Source organism: Alligator mississippiensis, chromosome 3, assembly GCF_030867095.1.
Source record: "Alligator mississippiensis isolate rAllMis1 chromosome 3, rAllMis1, whole genome shotgun sequence".
In the NCBI taxonomy this organism is placed as follows: Eukaryota; Metazoa; Chordata; order Crocodylia; family Alligatoridae; genus Alligator; species Alligator mississippiensis.
In genome coordinates, this window is record NC_081826.1 from 158,453,660 (window position 1) to 158,467,371 (window position 13,712).

At 48.1% G+C, this 13,712-nt stretch overlaps 1 protein-coding gene and 1 long non-coding RNA gene across 3 annotated transcripts in view; one reads left to right on the forward strand and one right to left on the reverse strand.

Annotated features, from left to right (window-relative positions):
- The window catches only part of LOC109283953 (uncharacterized), a 30,229-nt gene extending 24,177 nt beyond the window's left edge, over positions 1–6,052 (reverse strand). The window contains exon 1 of the long non-coding RNA XR_009460925.1: positions 5,762–6,052. This is a non-coding gene — a long non-coding RNA (uncharacterized LOC109283953). The remainder of the gene's footprint in view (positions 1–5,761) is intronic.
- Positions 6,053–6,096: 44 nt separating this feature from the next.
- TMEM38B (transmembrane protein 38B) overlaps positions 6,097–13,712 on the forward strand; it is a 33,385-nt gene continuing 25,769 nt past the window's right edge. The window contains exons 1-2 of one of the 2 annotated variants that reach the window (XM_059724593.1): positions 6,204–6,287; positions 6,924–7,096. Coding sequence is in view for 1 of the 2 variants with exons in the window: in XM_006277891.4 (XP_006277953.1) it covers positions 6,182–6,287 (106 nt within the window). In the remaining variant the exon portion in view is untranslated. Of the gene's footprint in view, positions 6,288–6,923; positions 7,097–13,712 lie in introns of both variants that reach the window. The other variant, XM_006277891.4, reaches the window with a different exon arrangement.

Below are 13,712 nucleotides of genomic sequence, written 5' to 3' on the forward strand. Positions count from 1 at the left end.
GCAGGTGGATGCTAGGTCATCCCCTATAGGAAAGTCGGTATACATTTGGATTAAGCTTCCCAAAGGTCTTACCCTCTTTTCATCTAAGATCCTTAATATAGCTCTATAACGTCCCTTATAGGCCTGGACTCTTCTGTAGATGATGTGCAAGTGGCTAAGATGATAATTTTTTGGCTCTGCTCTGTTTGTCCAATGACTTCAATCCAAGAAGGGTCAACACAGACTCATGGTCTGGTGCACTCTATATCCATCAATTAAATGTAAATGCAATGCCATATTCAAGCTTCTTGAAAGGGATTTTTCCCCTTCTTGAAGGGGATTTTTTTCCCCTTTTTTATGACTACAGTTGCAAAGCTGGTTAATGATTTTTCCTGTGTCTGTGAACATGGCCAGCATTTCTTATGTTCCTAACATGTATAGTCAACATGTATCTGTCTGAGCTTCATTCCTGCTCATATGCATGTTGATAGCGTGCTACACAACATTTGAGTTTTAAATTGGCATTTTCATGTTTTCATTTATGTACAAGGAACTTGCTGAATTTATCTTGGGTCTAGATGCAGTGTATTTATAATGGCATCGACTTTGGAGGTTACTGTGGCATCACTGAGCTGTTTGGTTCATTGCACACCAAATATCTCTTTCCTGACACCTGCCTTTGTTCAGCTGTATGAGATTTATCTGCCTGTGTATTTTTCACCTCCTTTGGGGAGGACTACAGACTGCAAATCTGTCCACTTCTTCTCTTGAAGACGTAACACCCCTTTCGTGCCTTTCATGCACGATAGATCTTGCCTTTTCCTTTTGGGACCTGTACGTGCAAATGGACAGTCTCTGGAGTCTCCTTTGTGCATTCACCAGGCAGCTTTGCAGTTGTGTGACAGCCTGTGAATATTGTGCCTTGCTTCTCTTTCAGTCCCTTGGATGTTCCCTCAACTACTCTGCAAAATGCAGCACGTTGGTATATGGGCAGCTGCTGTTTTCATAACTGGTGGCTGTACCATCTATCTGTGTTCTCTACATTTCACTGGTGTCTTTTAGGGGTCTAATTAGCAGCTTCTTGTCTCCTTTTTTATTGTCACAGTGATCCTGTTCTAATATCTTCATGGAACTGAGAACACGTACAGTGTAACCCCAGGCTCTATGCAGCAGTTTTAAAGAGCCGTGCAGCGCTGTTTGTTTGATGAAAACCTTATTTAAATTATACTCCTGAACTTTCAAGGTGGGTCCTATTAAAACACACATCAAAACTTGCCCTTTTCATCAGTATATTTTTGCTTCTTTAGTTAAAAAGAGAATTTCCTGGATTTTATGGGCATCCCCTCCCTTGTAGCATACTTTCCTTGGGATTCTTCCAACTCCCTGTCTTTGCATAGTTTAACTATTCAGAGGCTACAAGAAGGCAGTTGCCATAGGGACCATGTTATTCCATCTCTGTCTCCCCTTTGCGCTCTCCCAGCTCATATCCTGTGGAGATTGGGTCCCCACTGGCTGCTCTCTCTCAGATAGTAAGCCCCTTCTCTAGCATCTGAAAGTCCCTTCCCTGTTGCCTGCATCAGAGTAGTGCACACTTCCCTGGGGTCTCTCTGTCTCTAACAACCCCCTGCTTAGAGGCTATAGCATGACTAAGTGCTTGCACAGTTTACACAAAACTGGACATGATTTTTTTCAGATACATGCTTATCTTTTCCTGTCTTCTTATTACTTTTGAGGTCTGTAGAATCTATGACTTCTATATGACTAGTTGTTTTTTTTCCCCTAGATCAGCTTCCAGTCCAGCACTGGCACCGAGCATATATTCCTCACACATGCTTTCGGTTTGGTGATTTTTTTTTTCATACAATGAGATGAACAGCCGATCATCTGTCCTACTCCTCTATCTATTGGAGTCTCTTCTTAGTTTGCATGAGAAACACTGGTGGCACTGTCTCTTAATGCATCAGAAACAGGCTTCCCATGGGTACAACTCTTCCACTGAGGTAGAAAAATCAATAAGCATTTCACTTCTATATTGCTAGCCTCTTTTGCAAGAACTAGGAGTCATAAGCTGACAGTCATCAAGTCATCTGTCTTTTGAATTCAATTATATTTTGTGATTGGCAGTGGACTGGGGAATATTCTTTGTCATAAAGTCAGTATTTACTTGGACTCATTTCTCAAAGTCCTGCTCTTCTTCAGAAAACGCAGTTCTTGTTGTCAAAGTCTGTCTGAAGAAATGCAGCATCTTGCTAACTAAGTGTGGGTGTCAATAGCAATGTATTTATTCTTTCTTTTTTTTAAAGAGAAGTTCATCCAACTATCTCTGGGGCAGTGGGCTCAAAACCAGGCTCCTCTCACTCAGTTTTGCTACTGAACTCTATACCTCTGCAATGCAGTGGAATGCATTGGCAACCTGATGAGCGCTTTTGTACTTCTAGTACACAAACAGCACCTAGCTCCTTCTGTAGAACTTGGGGAACTAAAAGAACTGGTTGCTACTCTCTTTTAGTTTGAAGCTACTTCCCTCAAACCAAACAATTGACTACTCCTTTCCTGCTTTCATTGCCACCACTTTTTCTTGGTCTCCCTCACCCCACAAAGGAGGAAATCATTAGCTCCCTCTTTGTGAGTATAGGTTGTACAGGGTTAGATGTGGTTATTTCATCCTATTTTCATCTTTTAATTACTCCCGAAATATCTTTGATTATTCAGAAAGTCTGCAACCTAGGTTTTTGGGGTTTTTTAAATTCCTAGATAAGTTTCTGGTCCCGTACTAGTACTTAGCAAGTGTTCCTCAAATCACTTTTCTCTTTGGCTAAATCATATTTTGTTCCAATTTAATAAAGAGATAGCATGTCATATTACTCTTATTCATTGGAGTCTCTCCTCATTTTCAGTAGTTTACAAGAAATCACTAATATTATTTTTTGTTGCATGGGAAGCAAACATTCTACTATGGGTGCATTACCTCTACAGAGGTATGAAATCAATAGATTCACCCTATGCTCCTGGCCTCTTTTGCCAAACATGGAGTGCCACATTTTTTATGTTCTCTATCTTTGGAATGGCTTTTATCTGTAGTGACTGTCAGTAGGTTTGGAGATGTTCTCTGTCACAAAGTCAATATGGAGCCGGACTCCTTTCCCAAAATCATGTTTTCCTTCAAAAAGAGCAATTATTTTTGTCAAAAGTTTCTTTGGCACAACTGGTAACTTTGAAGTGCTGTGTTTAAATCACTTATTTATTGTTAATGTATAAGCTCATGGAGGCTTGTGCTGTGTGTTCATAGTGAATTCAATTCCCATGCAACAAAGACTGCACATCTTAACATACTGAGAAATGTTTTCTTCTCCTACCCTCAACTTGCACATATCAAATCTTTGTTTCTGTTAGGCCCATAGGCGGAGGGAGAAAAAATTATTTGGGGGGGACTGAGCATGTGCATGCTCTCCATCCTCCTGCCCCCACCCAGCAGGTAAGTCTGTGGGGTAAGGGGTAGGGGGAGGTGTGGGGGGAGGCAGATCAAGGTCCCCAAGGTGAGAGAGAGAGTGGGGCACAGGCAGGGGCAGGGGCTGGGGTGTATGGGACCCTGGTTGGGCTGGGTGGTGGAACAATCGGAGCCCAGGCACTGGGGCGTCCTGCCCATCCAGGGGCACTGGGGCCTCCTGCTGCTGTGCGCACCCTGGTGGAGGCCCAAGGGGCACGTGCCCCCTCAACTGTGTGTGGGGGGAAAGCAGATGCCACTGTGTGCTGCACTTTGTTCCCCACTGCACACTGAGCTTTGTTCCCCGCTGCCTTGAGAGCCATGCGATGCCATGTGCATCCCGCTGCCGGGTGGGCAGGGGGCGCAGTGCAGCCCAACAGTGGCAGGCACACGATGTCGCGCCACTCCTGGGGCAGATGCAGAGGGGTGCAAAGTGCAGCACACAGCAGCAGCTGCCTCTGCCCTGCACACAGATATGAGGGCACATGCCCCCTGGGCCTCCGCCGAGGTGCACACAATGGCAGGAGCCCCTCTGTGCTCCTGGATGGGCCATCCAGGCTGTGATTGTTCTACCACGTGGCCTGACCAGGGCCCCATTCACCAAGACCCCTGCCCCTGCCTGTGCCCGGCTCCCTTTCTCACTGTGGGGGTCTTGATCTGCCCCCCCCCCGCCTCTTCCCCTTCAGACAGTAGACTGGTACTTGCCTGCTATGCTGGGCAGCCAGTCATCCACATGCTGGGCTGCAATCCTGGCTGTGTGTGCCCCTCCCTACCCCTGCTGCAGTTGCTCAGAGCCTGTGGCTGGGCTGCCTTGTGGCCCTACCTGCTACCTACATTTGGGGGGGGCTAAGCCCCACTAGTCCTTGGCCTTCCGCCACCTATGGTTAGGCCTCAGGAGGTGGGGGTAACTGGTTGCCAGTCTCTTCCATTTTGAAGAGAGCCACAAGAACAGGTAAGCATCACTAACATTGTTACCTTGATTTTCATCTCCCTACTCAACGGAGACTCCTGAACTCTATATAGGGCATGTCTCCACATGCAGGGGTGTGCGGTTGCTGCAGCAAAAATAGCAGTGGCAAAAATTTGTGCCACTGCTTTTTGTTGCTGCATACGCCCCTGCACATGGGCTTGGTGCAGGGCAAATTGTCCTGGGGTGGGGTAAGGGAGGCTGGGGTCAGCATTTCTGCTAGCTCCAGCAGCCTTACCTGAGGTCTTGGGAGGTCTCCGGGGGCAGCAGCAGTGGTGGCGATCCAGCCATTTGGAGCCTGGCCAGCAGCCAGTGTGGCTCTGGCCAGCCAGACTCTGGTTTCTGGCAGTGCACACCTCTTTTTAGCGGCATTTTTTTTTGAGACTGAATCTCCCAGTGTTAAAAAAACAACAACAACTCAGCATGCTGCTAATTAACAGTATGGCGTATGCTTGCACATGCACAGCATGCAGTTTGCTGTGCCTCAAACTGCTTTGAGGAGCTGCAAACTGCACGTGTGCGCTCATGGGGATGCACCCTATGAGGATATGTCTACACTGTAGTCACTGCTGTTACTGCAGTTCATGCAGACATAACTGAGCAAGCTTTAAATAAGCTAGTTTCAGTATTGTTAGCAAAGTAATCCCTTATCCTAACAAGGGCTGCCCAAGAAGCTGGGGATATATTCAGGCAGTTGCCTTGTTCTGAGATCCATGCTAGCAGGGTTACACTGCTAGCAGTACCTGAGCTAGCTAGTTTAAAGCTAGCTCAAATACGTTTACCCCATCTGCAGTGACAGGGTGCCTGAAGTGTGACATATCCTTAACTTCAGCCCTGCCTGTGGAGGAACCTGCTCCTCCATCAGCATCAGCTTGCATCATAATGAAGTCCTTAGTACTGTGAAGCAGTTTCTTGAATGTAGCCATCATCAGTCTTTTCTACACGACCCAAAACAAGCTAGCTGGAATTGCTTTTGCTTCTCAAACATGAATCTCATGCCACTCAGTGGGGAAGCAGCAGTACTGCACTGAGCAGAGCAGCCTGGGACTGGCATCCCCTCAGTTGTGTTTTGATGGGCACAGCACAGCTTCAAAGAAGGGACAGTATATATAACTCATTACTGCCCTAGGACAGGGAAGGGACACTTACTACTGAATCACAATCACACTAACTCTTCAGGGGGGACACCCTAGGATTTCCCTACTGATCAGAAGCCAGGATCCAATACCTGTTTCTAATACTGCAATTGCTGTTTTTCCAAGGAGGCAGTTTCTAATCTTTCCAAATTATTTAAGTTTAATTTACTGTATTTTAATGTACTTGGGACTTACTTTTATTTCATTTCTTTGCAAAGCTGAAGGTTGGTCACGTGCTTATGATGCTCCCCGGGACTCCGGGCGGGGCGGGGCGGGGCCACTCCCTCAGCCCGGGTTCCGTGATGCAGCCCCGCCCCCCCGTTGGATACGCCCAGCGCGGCCCCGAGCTCTGTGCCCCGCCCCGCAGCCTTCCGCAGAGCGATCGTTGGGCACTGGCGGGGGGGGGTTCCCGGCTCCGGCTCCGGCTCCCCCAGTACGAGCTCGCTATGCTGTACGGCAGCTGGTAGGGCCCAGCCTTCCTCGGTCTCTCACTTCGCGCCCTCACCTCTGCGGCTGCCCATTGGCTGACGCAGGCCCCGCCCCCGGGCCGCGGCTTGGCTCCGCCCCCGGCCCGAGCCGGAGCCCTAGCCGGGCCAGGAGCGGGCTGTCGCCGCCATGGAGTTGGGGCAGGTGCCGCTGCACTTCTCACGCCTCGCCATGTTCCCGCTCTTCGACTTGGCGCACTACGTGGCCTCCGCCCTCGGCCTCCGGGAGCAGCGCGGTGAGAAGGGGCCGGGCCGGGGGTTGGTTGCGGCGGTGCCCCGGTGCCTCCCGCCGCGGAGCCGGCTCCGCCTCTGCCTGGCTGCGGAGAGGGGCTGCCCGGCAGCCCGGGTGCAGCCGCTACCGGCGGCAGACAGCGCCCAAACCAGCCGCGTGCCCCGGCTTTCCTGGCACAGCCTGCCCGCTCCGGCCCGGCAGGGACAGGGGGCCCTTCTCCAGTTACAGCGGGGTCTTTCTTCAGCGAGTGTTTGCCCGATTGATGTGAGGGTCTGGCAGGGACCTCAGGGTCCAGCCCCTGCTCAAGGCAGGAAAGACTGCTGGGGCCCGGTGACCCGCGCAAGGTGTGCGTCTGCCTGTATTTTATCTAGGCAGACAGACAATAAAGTTGTTTTTTTTTATGTGCATGTTATATGTAATCGATATATTGATTCCTTATGATATATTTTTATGTAATATGTACGTGCTATGTATATATTTAAAAAAAATGGTTTTAGATCCAGTGGGTGAAAGCCCTTAGGAGGTATACATGTCTTGAGAGAGAGAGGATAAGATTATGAGCTCAGTTGGTCTCCAAAAAAGCTCTAGTGGGGTAAGTGGAGGGTCATCTGATACTTAGCAGATTTATTTATTATCATAGCATTTCCTTTCCACTGTCGGAGGTGAGGCAGTAGTTGTGAAGTGTGGATACTGCTCCAGCCTTGAGACTGAAATAGAACCACAGACAGTGAGGGTTGGAAGGGACCTCGGGAGGTTGCATCTAGTCCAGTCCCCCTGCTCAAGGCAGCACCGTCCCCAACTAGATCATCCCAGGTAAGGCTTTATCAAGCTGGGCCTTCAACACTTCCAAGGATGAAGACTCCACAGCCTCTCTAGGTAACTCCTTCCAGTGCTTCACCACCCTCCTAGTGAGAGAGTTTTTCCTCACATCCAACCTAAACCTCCCTTACCTCAACTTGAGACTGGTGCTCCTTGTCCTGTCTAATGCAGAATGTCTCATCTGTCCTCCCCAGCGTGCAGCCCAGCTCTTTGGGATATGCTATGGAGTCGGTGGGACCTGTGTCTGAGTCAGGGGTGATGCATAGGGGGTGCATGTGAGTGCACGTGCACCCCCTGAGTGTGACAGTCCACCCCTTGCAAAAAGGCGCCACCGACACTGTCAGCAGCGCCTGTGGGCAGTCGCCGCTTGCCACTCCGCTGCCGATACTACTGGCAGCGTCTGTGGGCGGTCTGTGATCCCTGCTGGCCGCTGCTGATGCTGCTGGCGGCAGCTGTGGGTGGTCGCCAACCCTTGGTCGGCGATCACTGCCCTGCTTCCTGGCCAGCAGCATCTGCGGGAGCTCACCTGCTTACTGCCGCTGTGCTCCTGCCAGTGCCACGCCCCCCCGCCACCGGGGGCATGTGTCGTTCATGGTCTGAGTTCTGGGTAGTAGTCTATGTATGTTCTAGAAGACAACGTTGCATTGCTTTGTTTGCTTCAGACCTAGAGGTGCAGTGATACATTGGTCTGATATTGGATCAGCACCGATATAAAAAAAAATTGTGTGCATCGGAAATTGGCCTGATAGGGCTGATAATTTGGCTGATGAATGGCCCATACACGTGCAGCCACAGGGCAGCACACAGGTGGCAGGGAACATAGTCCAGCAGCTTGAAGAGCAGTGTCCAGCTGGTAAGTCTGTTGTGGTGGAAGGGGAGGGGAGAGGGAAGGGCTAGGGGGGCAAATCAAGGCCCCCCACAGTGAGGGAGTGGGGCTGGGACAAGGGCTGGGGCAAGTGCTGCCCAGCCAGGGCGGGGCAGATGTGGGACGGAGCCACGGTTAGTCTGGGAGGTGCATGGGCTGGAGGCAGCTTTTGCTGCTGTGTGTTACTCGTCTAGGTGTCGCTCATCTGGCGCTCGCCTGTTCGTTCAGTGGCTCCCATTGCTGCTTCCACCCCTTGTCTGGGAGGGCACAGGGGGTGTATGTCCCTGGATGTGCACAGGGCCGGGGCTGTGCATGGGACATGCAGTGGGGGCTATGGTGGGGACTACAGCAAATCTTGGGGTGGCTGCAGCCCCCCCACCAGCCCTGCTCCCAGTGCCGCTTGCCCTGAATGCAGCCTGGCAGCCCCAGCCCCACCCGCCCCTCACAGATCCAGGGCACATGCTCCCGCCATGCCCTCCTGGATGAGCAGCGCACAGCAGCGAGAGCTGCAACCCCCTTCCCACGCTCCCTGGATGAGTTGTGGCTCTGTCCCGCACCTGTCCTGCCCCGCCCACCCTGGCTGGGCAGCACTTGCCCCAGACCCTGTCCCAGCCCCACTCCCTCCCTCACCGCGGGGGCCTTGATCTGTGCCCCCACGTCCCTTCCCCTTCACATCGTCACACCTCTTCATTATCTTTCTATAACTCTTTGTTTTAAACGGAAGTTTTTGGGTTTGTTTCCCTGGAGTACCTGACTGAACTTGCCAGGGGTATTGGCAAGTAGATTTGTCAAGTCCTAAGATTGTGTCAGTCAGTATTTGTAATTTGCTTGTCTGTAGTAGCACACTTCTGTGCTGCAGAACTCATCAATAACATGCACATTGACTTCTGGCATTGCTTAATTTTCTTGCCAGTTCAAAAAGAATGTTTCAGTTTACAGGTATTGGGTCAGATTTGCTTTCCGAAATCAGCTTCCTACAAACCTCAGGATTGGGCCACACTGGGAAAACAGCAACAGGGGAAAGATGTGCTCTCATTCTCTTTTTGTCACTTCCTTCAGTGTGCCATTTTATAAAATGTAACACTAGAGCACCACTGCCACAAACGTTTATAGCTAGAGTTGTATAAATAATTCTAACAATTCATTTGATATCTCTTTGTTTGACAGTAGACAATTAATTGAGGTTGACTTCTTAACCCACCTGTATTCAGGACTGTTAGACAAATTTTGGTGAATAGTCTGTTACTCATTTGCAAACAGTCTTTGTAGTTACTCAGTATTGAAAGTTCAGTATATTGTTTTTATTAGTATTTCTCATAGGTACATAGGTATTCTGTTAGGTATTCTGCGTACCTTGTGCCTCAAAAATTAGTACAGAATATCTATTTTATAAGCTGGTGATTTGACTTGGAGAAATTAAATGCTGGTCATGAAGGAAGTATATGGTAGAGCCAGAATCTTGGCCCAAGTAGGACCCAGGGAACTCTACTACATGGTTGATAAAAAAAATCAATGATTAAAAAAAAATCCGATTTTTAAAATTTAATCATATATTATTTAAGATGCTTTAAAAAACCTTATATAAAGATGGTTTTAATTTAATATATGTTTAAAGATTAAAGATATCATTATGGAACAGGGATGATAACTTCTAATTATACTATTTGAGACAATATATTCATGTAACCTTTTTACAAGTGTTATAAATGGGTCACAACGGGCCATGGACTATATTATGGGCCCAATAAGATGGGGTTCCCAGAGGCTCCTATATAAGATTAGTAAAGATTAAAGAAAACCACTCAATCCACTGGGACTCTGTACTCAGTCTAGAAGATCCCATGAAGCATCTCTGTGATGCTTAGTTTCAGTTCTCAAACTGTGCCTTTGTGTCTCCAAAGATCATAGGCAGGCAAGGTTCTTTGAGTAGATGAGTTGTCTTTTATTAGACCAACTAAAGAGTTGAAAAAATTTGTTCTTTGCAAGCTTTCAGGCACAAACACCCTTCTTCAGGCATAGGGAGAATTTGTTGTCTCCAGAGGTAACATCCTTGTTAACAGCAGTTTATGGAGATGGGAGACAACAGACCTGAGTATTACCTACCCATCAGCCCTATTATCTCTTTGCAATTTTGTGTACACACAGTCAAGCCCTTACCTTTCTGTAAAAGTGCAAAGTTTCAAGAAGTTAAAGGAATAAAGGATATCAAACAACAAGAATGTACTTTTTGTAGAAAACAGCGCTTAAATTGAGGCTTCCTGACTGGTGATTTAATTCATGATTTAAATCAATTTGATTTAAATCAAACCCACTGTAGTCTATTACTTCATGGATTGCAATTTAGAATCAGGTTTATGGTGTGGATGCAGTTAAACACTTATTTCCATGCATTAAACACTTATTTCCTGTGAATGCTTAAGTATCTACTTCAGTTTTTGTTGTTTCTACATATTACTGCCCCAGAAAACTAGTGACAATATTGGCTGTGTTTGAACACAAACCAAATGAAACAATAAATGGACTTCCTTGTGTTTTCTTAGTCTTAACTTATTATATACTGAGCTGCACTTGGTTTCGACTGTGTGCTAACAGGTGCTCCAGAAAAAAAAAAAACAGTATTAAAATATAGAAATGATGAATGGGCTAAAATATTCAGAACTGCAACTGTTAATTTTTAGTTGTCTTTTTTTTAATGTGTGAGAGTTGCTTTGATGTGACATTTATTTTTCCCTTTAAATTGCTAAAGGGGAAGCTAGTTTTGTGACAGGAAATAGAGTGGTTCAACTTGTTAATGTTTAATGCAAGCAAAGGGTAATTATAAATGGATCCATGTCAAAATGGCAGGAGGTTTCAAGTGGAGGTCCACAGGCATCTGTCCTCAGTCTGGTGCTGTTCAGTGTGCCTATTAATAATTTGGATGCTGGAATACAGAACTTCCTGAGCAGATTTGCAGCAGTAGATCTGAAACTGGGAAGGATTGTAAACACGCTCGAGGACAGATGCACAATTCAGAAGCATCTAGATATATTGGAAAGCTGGGCTAGAGCCAAAAGGGTGAAGTTCAGTGCTGACAAAGGCAAGGTGCTACACCCCAGGAGGAAAACACAAATGCAAAAGGGGTGACAGCTGACTGGATGGCAACATGGTGGAGAAAGATCTTGGTCTTGGTGGATCACATACTCAACATAAGTCTGCAGTGTGATGCATCTACCAATACCAAAAGGGAATGCAATTTTGAGCTGCATCAGTAGGATTAGTAGGTGTAAGATGTGGGTGACAATAGTGCTCCTTTACTTGATGCTGGTTAGGCCCCATCTAGAGAACTGTATGCAGTTCTGGGCTTTTCCATGTTAAACAAAATTAGAGGGTCCAAAGGTAGGCAGGACAAATGATAAAAAGGCCTGGAAGGCAAGCCATGTAAGGAGGGGTTGAACCCATGTTCTGCTCACAGCAAAAGTGTTTAAGCAGGGTCATAATAGCTGTTTTTCCAATATCCAGTAAAGAAAAGGGAAAACACCTTTGTCCCCCACCATCCTGCCTTCCACTCCAGAGAGTAGAATACATAGTAATGGTGTGAAATTCCAGCAGTAAGTTTGGACTAGATATAGGGGAACACCTTCTTCACTGGTGGAACAGGGAAGAAATGGAATAGTCTGCCTATGGAAACTGTGGCATCTCTATCATTGTAAGCTTTCAAGGAGAGGTTGGATAAGCATTAGCTAGAGATGATCTAGGAGTAGCTATGCCTGGAGTGTCTTGTGAAAAGCAGCAGCTGGAAGCCCAGGAGGCTCCCACATGCTTGTTACTTTATGATCATAAGAAGAGCTCTGCAGCTGAGAGCAAATGGAAATTGGAGAGGACTATGTTCAGCAGCTGGAGAATAAAGCACTGCCACAAACATAGGCTAACAGAAAAGGGAGTTGCACTTGCAGTTACCAGATTGCAGTGCTGAGCGGAGTGTCTTTGGTTTTTCCCATGCATCTGGGCTTTTCTGGTTGCCACATGGCATCCTGAAATAATTTTTTCCTCTCCTGTTGGTATAGGTGTGAGGGTTTATGTGGTACATAGGTGTTATAGTTTTTCCCCCCACCTCCTTCCTCAGAAACTTTGGGTGCTGGCAGAAGCCAACACTGGGGGTCTTGACTGGGGTGTGATGGTGCTTCTGCAGAGATTAAAGAAATCCAGCGATTCATGGTTTGAGGGTCTTGATCCCCTGCTTGGGATCATACAGATCACGTTTAAGGTCAGGAAGAAATTTAACCTGTGGTCAGATCAGCATGTTGGTGTTCTGGACTTCCTCTGCAGTGGGGACCATGGTCTTCCTGGGATCTTTTGAGTGTATTTTAACAAACAGCCGCAGCAGCAGGACCCTGACATTGCCTTTGTTGTGACCCCCACTCCACTGTACCTGTGGCAAGTTAAGGTGTTCTTAGTACTTCTGGGTATTGCACTTGGTAATTGCAATAGGGTTGTTCATGTTGTTTTAATAGGTTAAACCAGGGCTGTCAAACTGGTGAGTTGTGAGTGGTTAAATTGTGGTAGCAGCATTAGCTTCTTTGTTGGTTGCTGCTTGGTTGGTGCTGACACAGTGGCTCTGTCAGCCATAGCAAGAAGCCCATGGTTTCTGATGTCACTTTTTCAGTGGTGAAGGATTTGATGCCACTGTGTGGCAGGGCACTGCTTGTGCCTGCCACTTTAAGGGCCTGAAGCCAGCAGCCGGCAGGTGCCTGATGAGGGCTGCCCATATAACCAGGGCATTTTGCTGCTGGAGAGAGGCAACAACATTGCCTGGCTGCAGGGCTGCTGGTATCAACTGGAGGTAAGGGAGGAACTGTAGGGGATGGTCAGGAGGTGCCTGGTCCTGGGCATGACCTAAAACTGCACCCTGCTGGGAGTGGGTGGCCTGGTAGGGCTCTCAGTGGCACTGGAGCCCCCAGGAAATGCCAGGTCAGTTACCACCCCGGTGAAAGGTGGGTCGGGGCGCCTTAACCCCCAGCTCCCACAACTGGGTAGGTTACCCCCTTGTAGGGTCTGGAAGGTGGACCACAGGGAGAGAGTAGGGCCATAGACTGAAATCTGTTTTTACATCCCCTGACTGGTCCAAGCTGGGGCCAGGACCAGAAGGGTTGAAGGGCCAGGGGCCCACCATGAGGGACGCCCAGAGCTGGGGGCCTGGGGTACCAGCTGGCCTGGAGGTGGGCCAGGGCCAGTGAGCCAAAGGTCCCAGGGGACCACACCCGTAAGGGAGGAGCAGCTCAGGGAGCTATGCAGTTGGGAATGAAGGTAGAATAGGCTGCCTGAATGGAGGGATCCAAGTGGGGTTTAAAGAGCAGGATTCTGGGGCCTGGTGTGGGGCCGGTGATATTAATAATAGCTGAATGCCATCTGTGAGGCTTGGGCTGCAGTGTAGGGGAGGAACGGAGCCGCAGATAGTGCCCCCTGGCATTGGGGCAAGAAATGGGCAGCCTCCTGCTTAATTAACATCAATTAATTAATTAATAACAAGGCGTGGCAAGTGAGAAGGCAGGTGGTTAGCAGGCCACAAGAAAGTTGGCCCTGAGAAGCCCCCCTGTTACACATTGCCTCTGTGACACAGCCACTTGTGGCCCAACAGCTCTCCTGAGTTGGACATTACATTCCTGCATTGACCAGGAAGTTGGATTAGATGATCTTCTGAGGTCCCTTCTACTTCTTCCTATGATTTTGTGGGGAATATATAGTTCTCGTTTTCTGTGGTAATTAGAT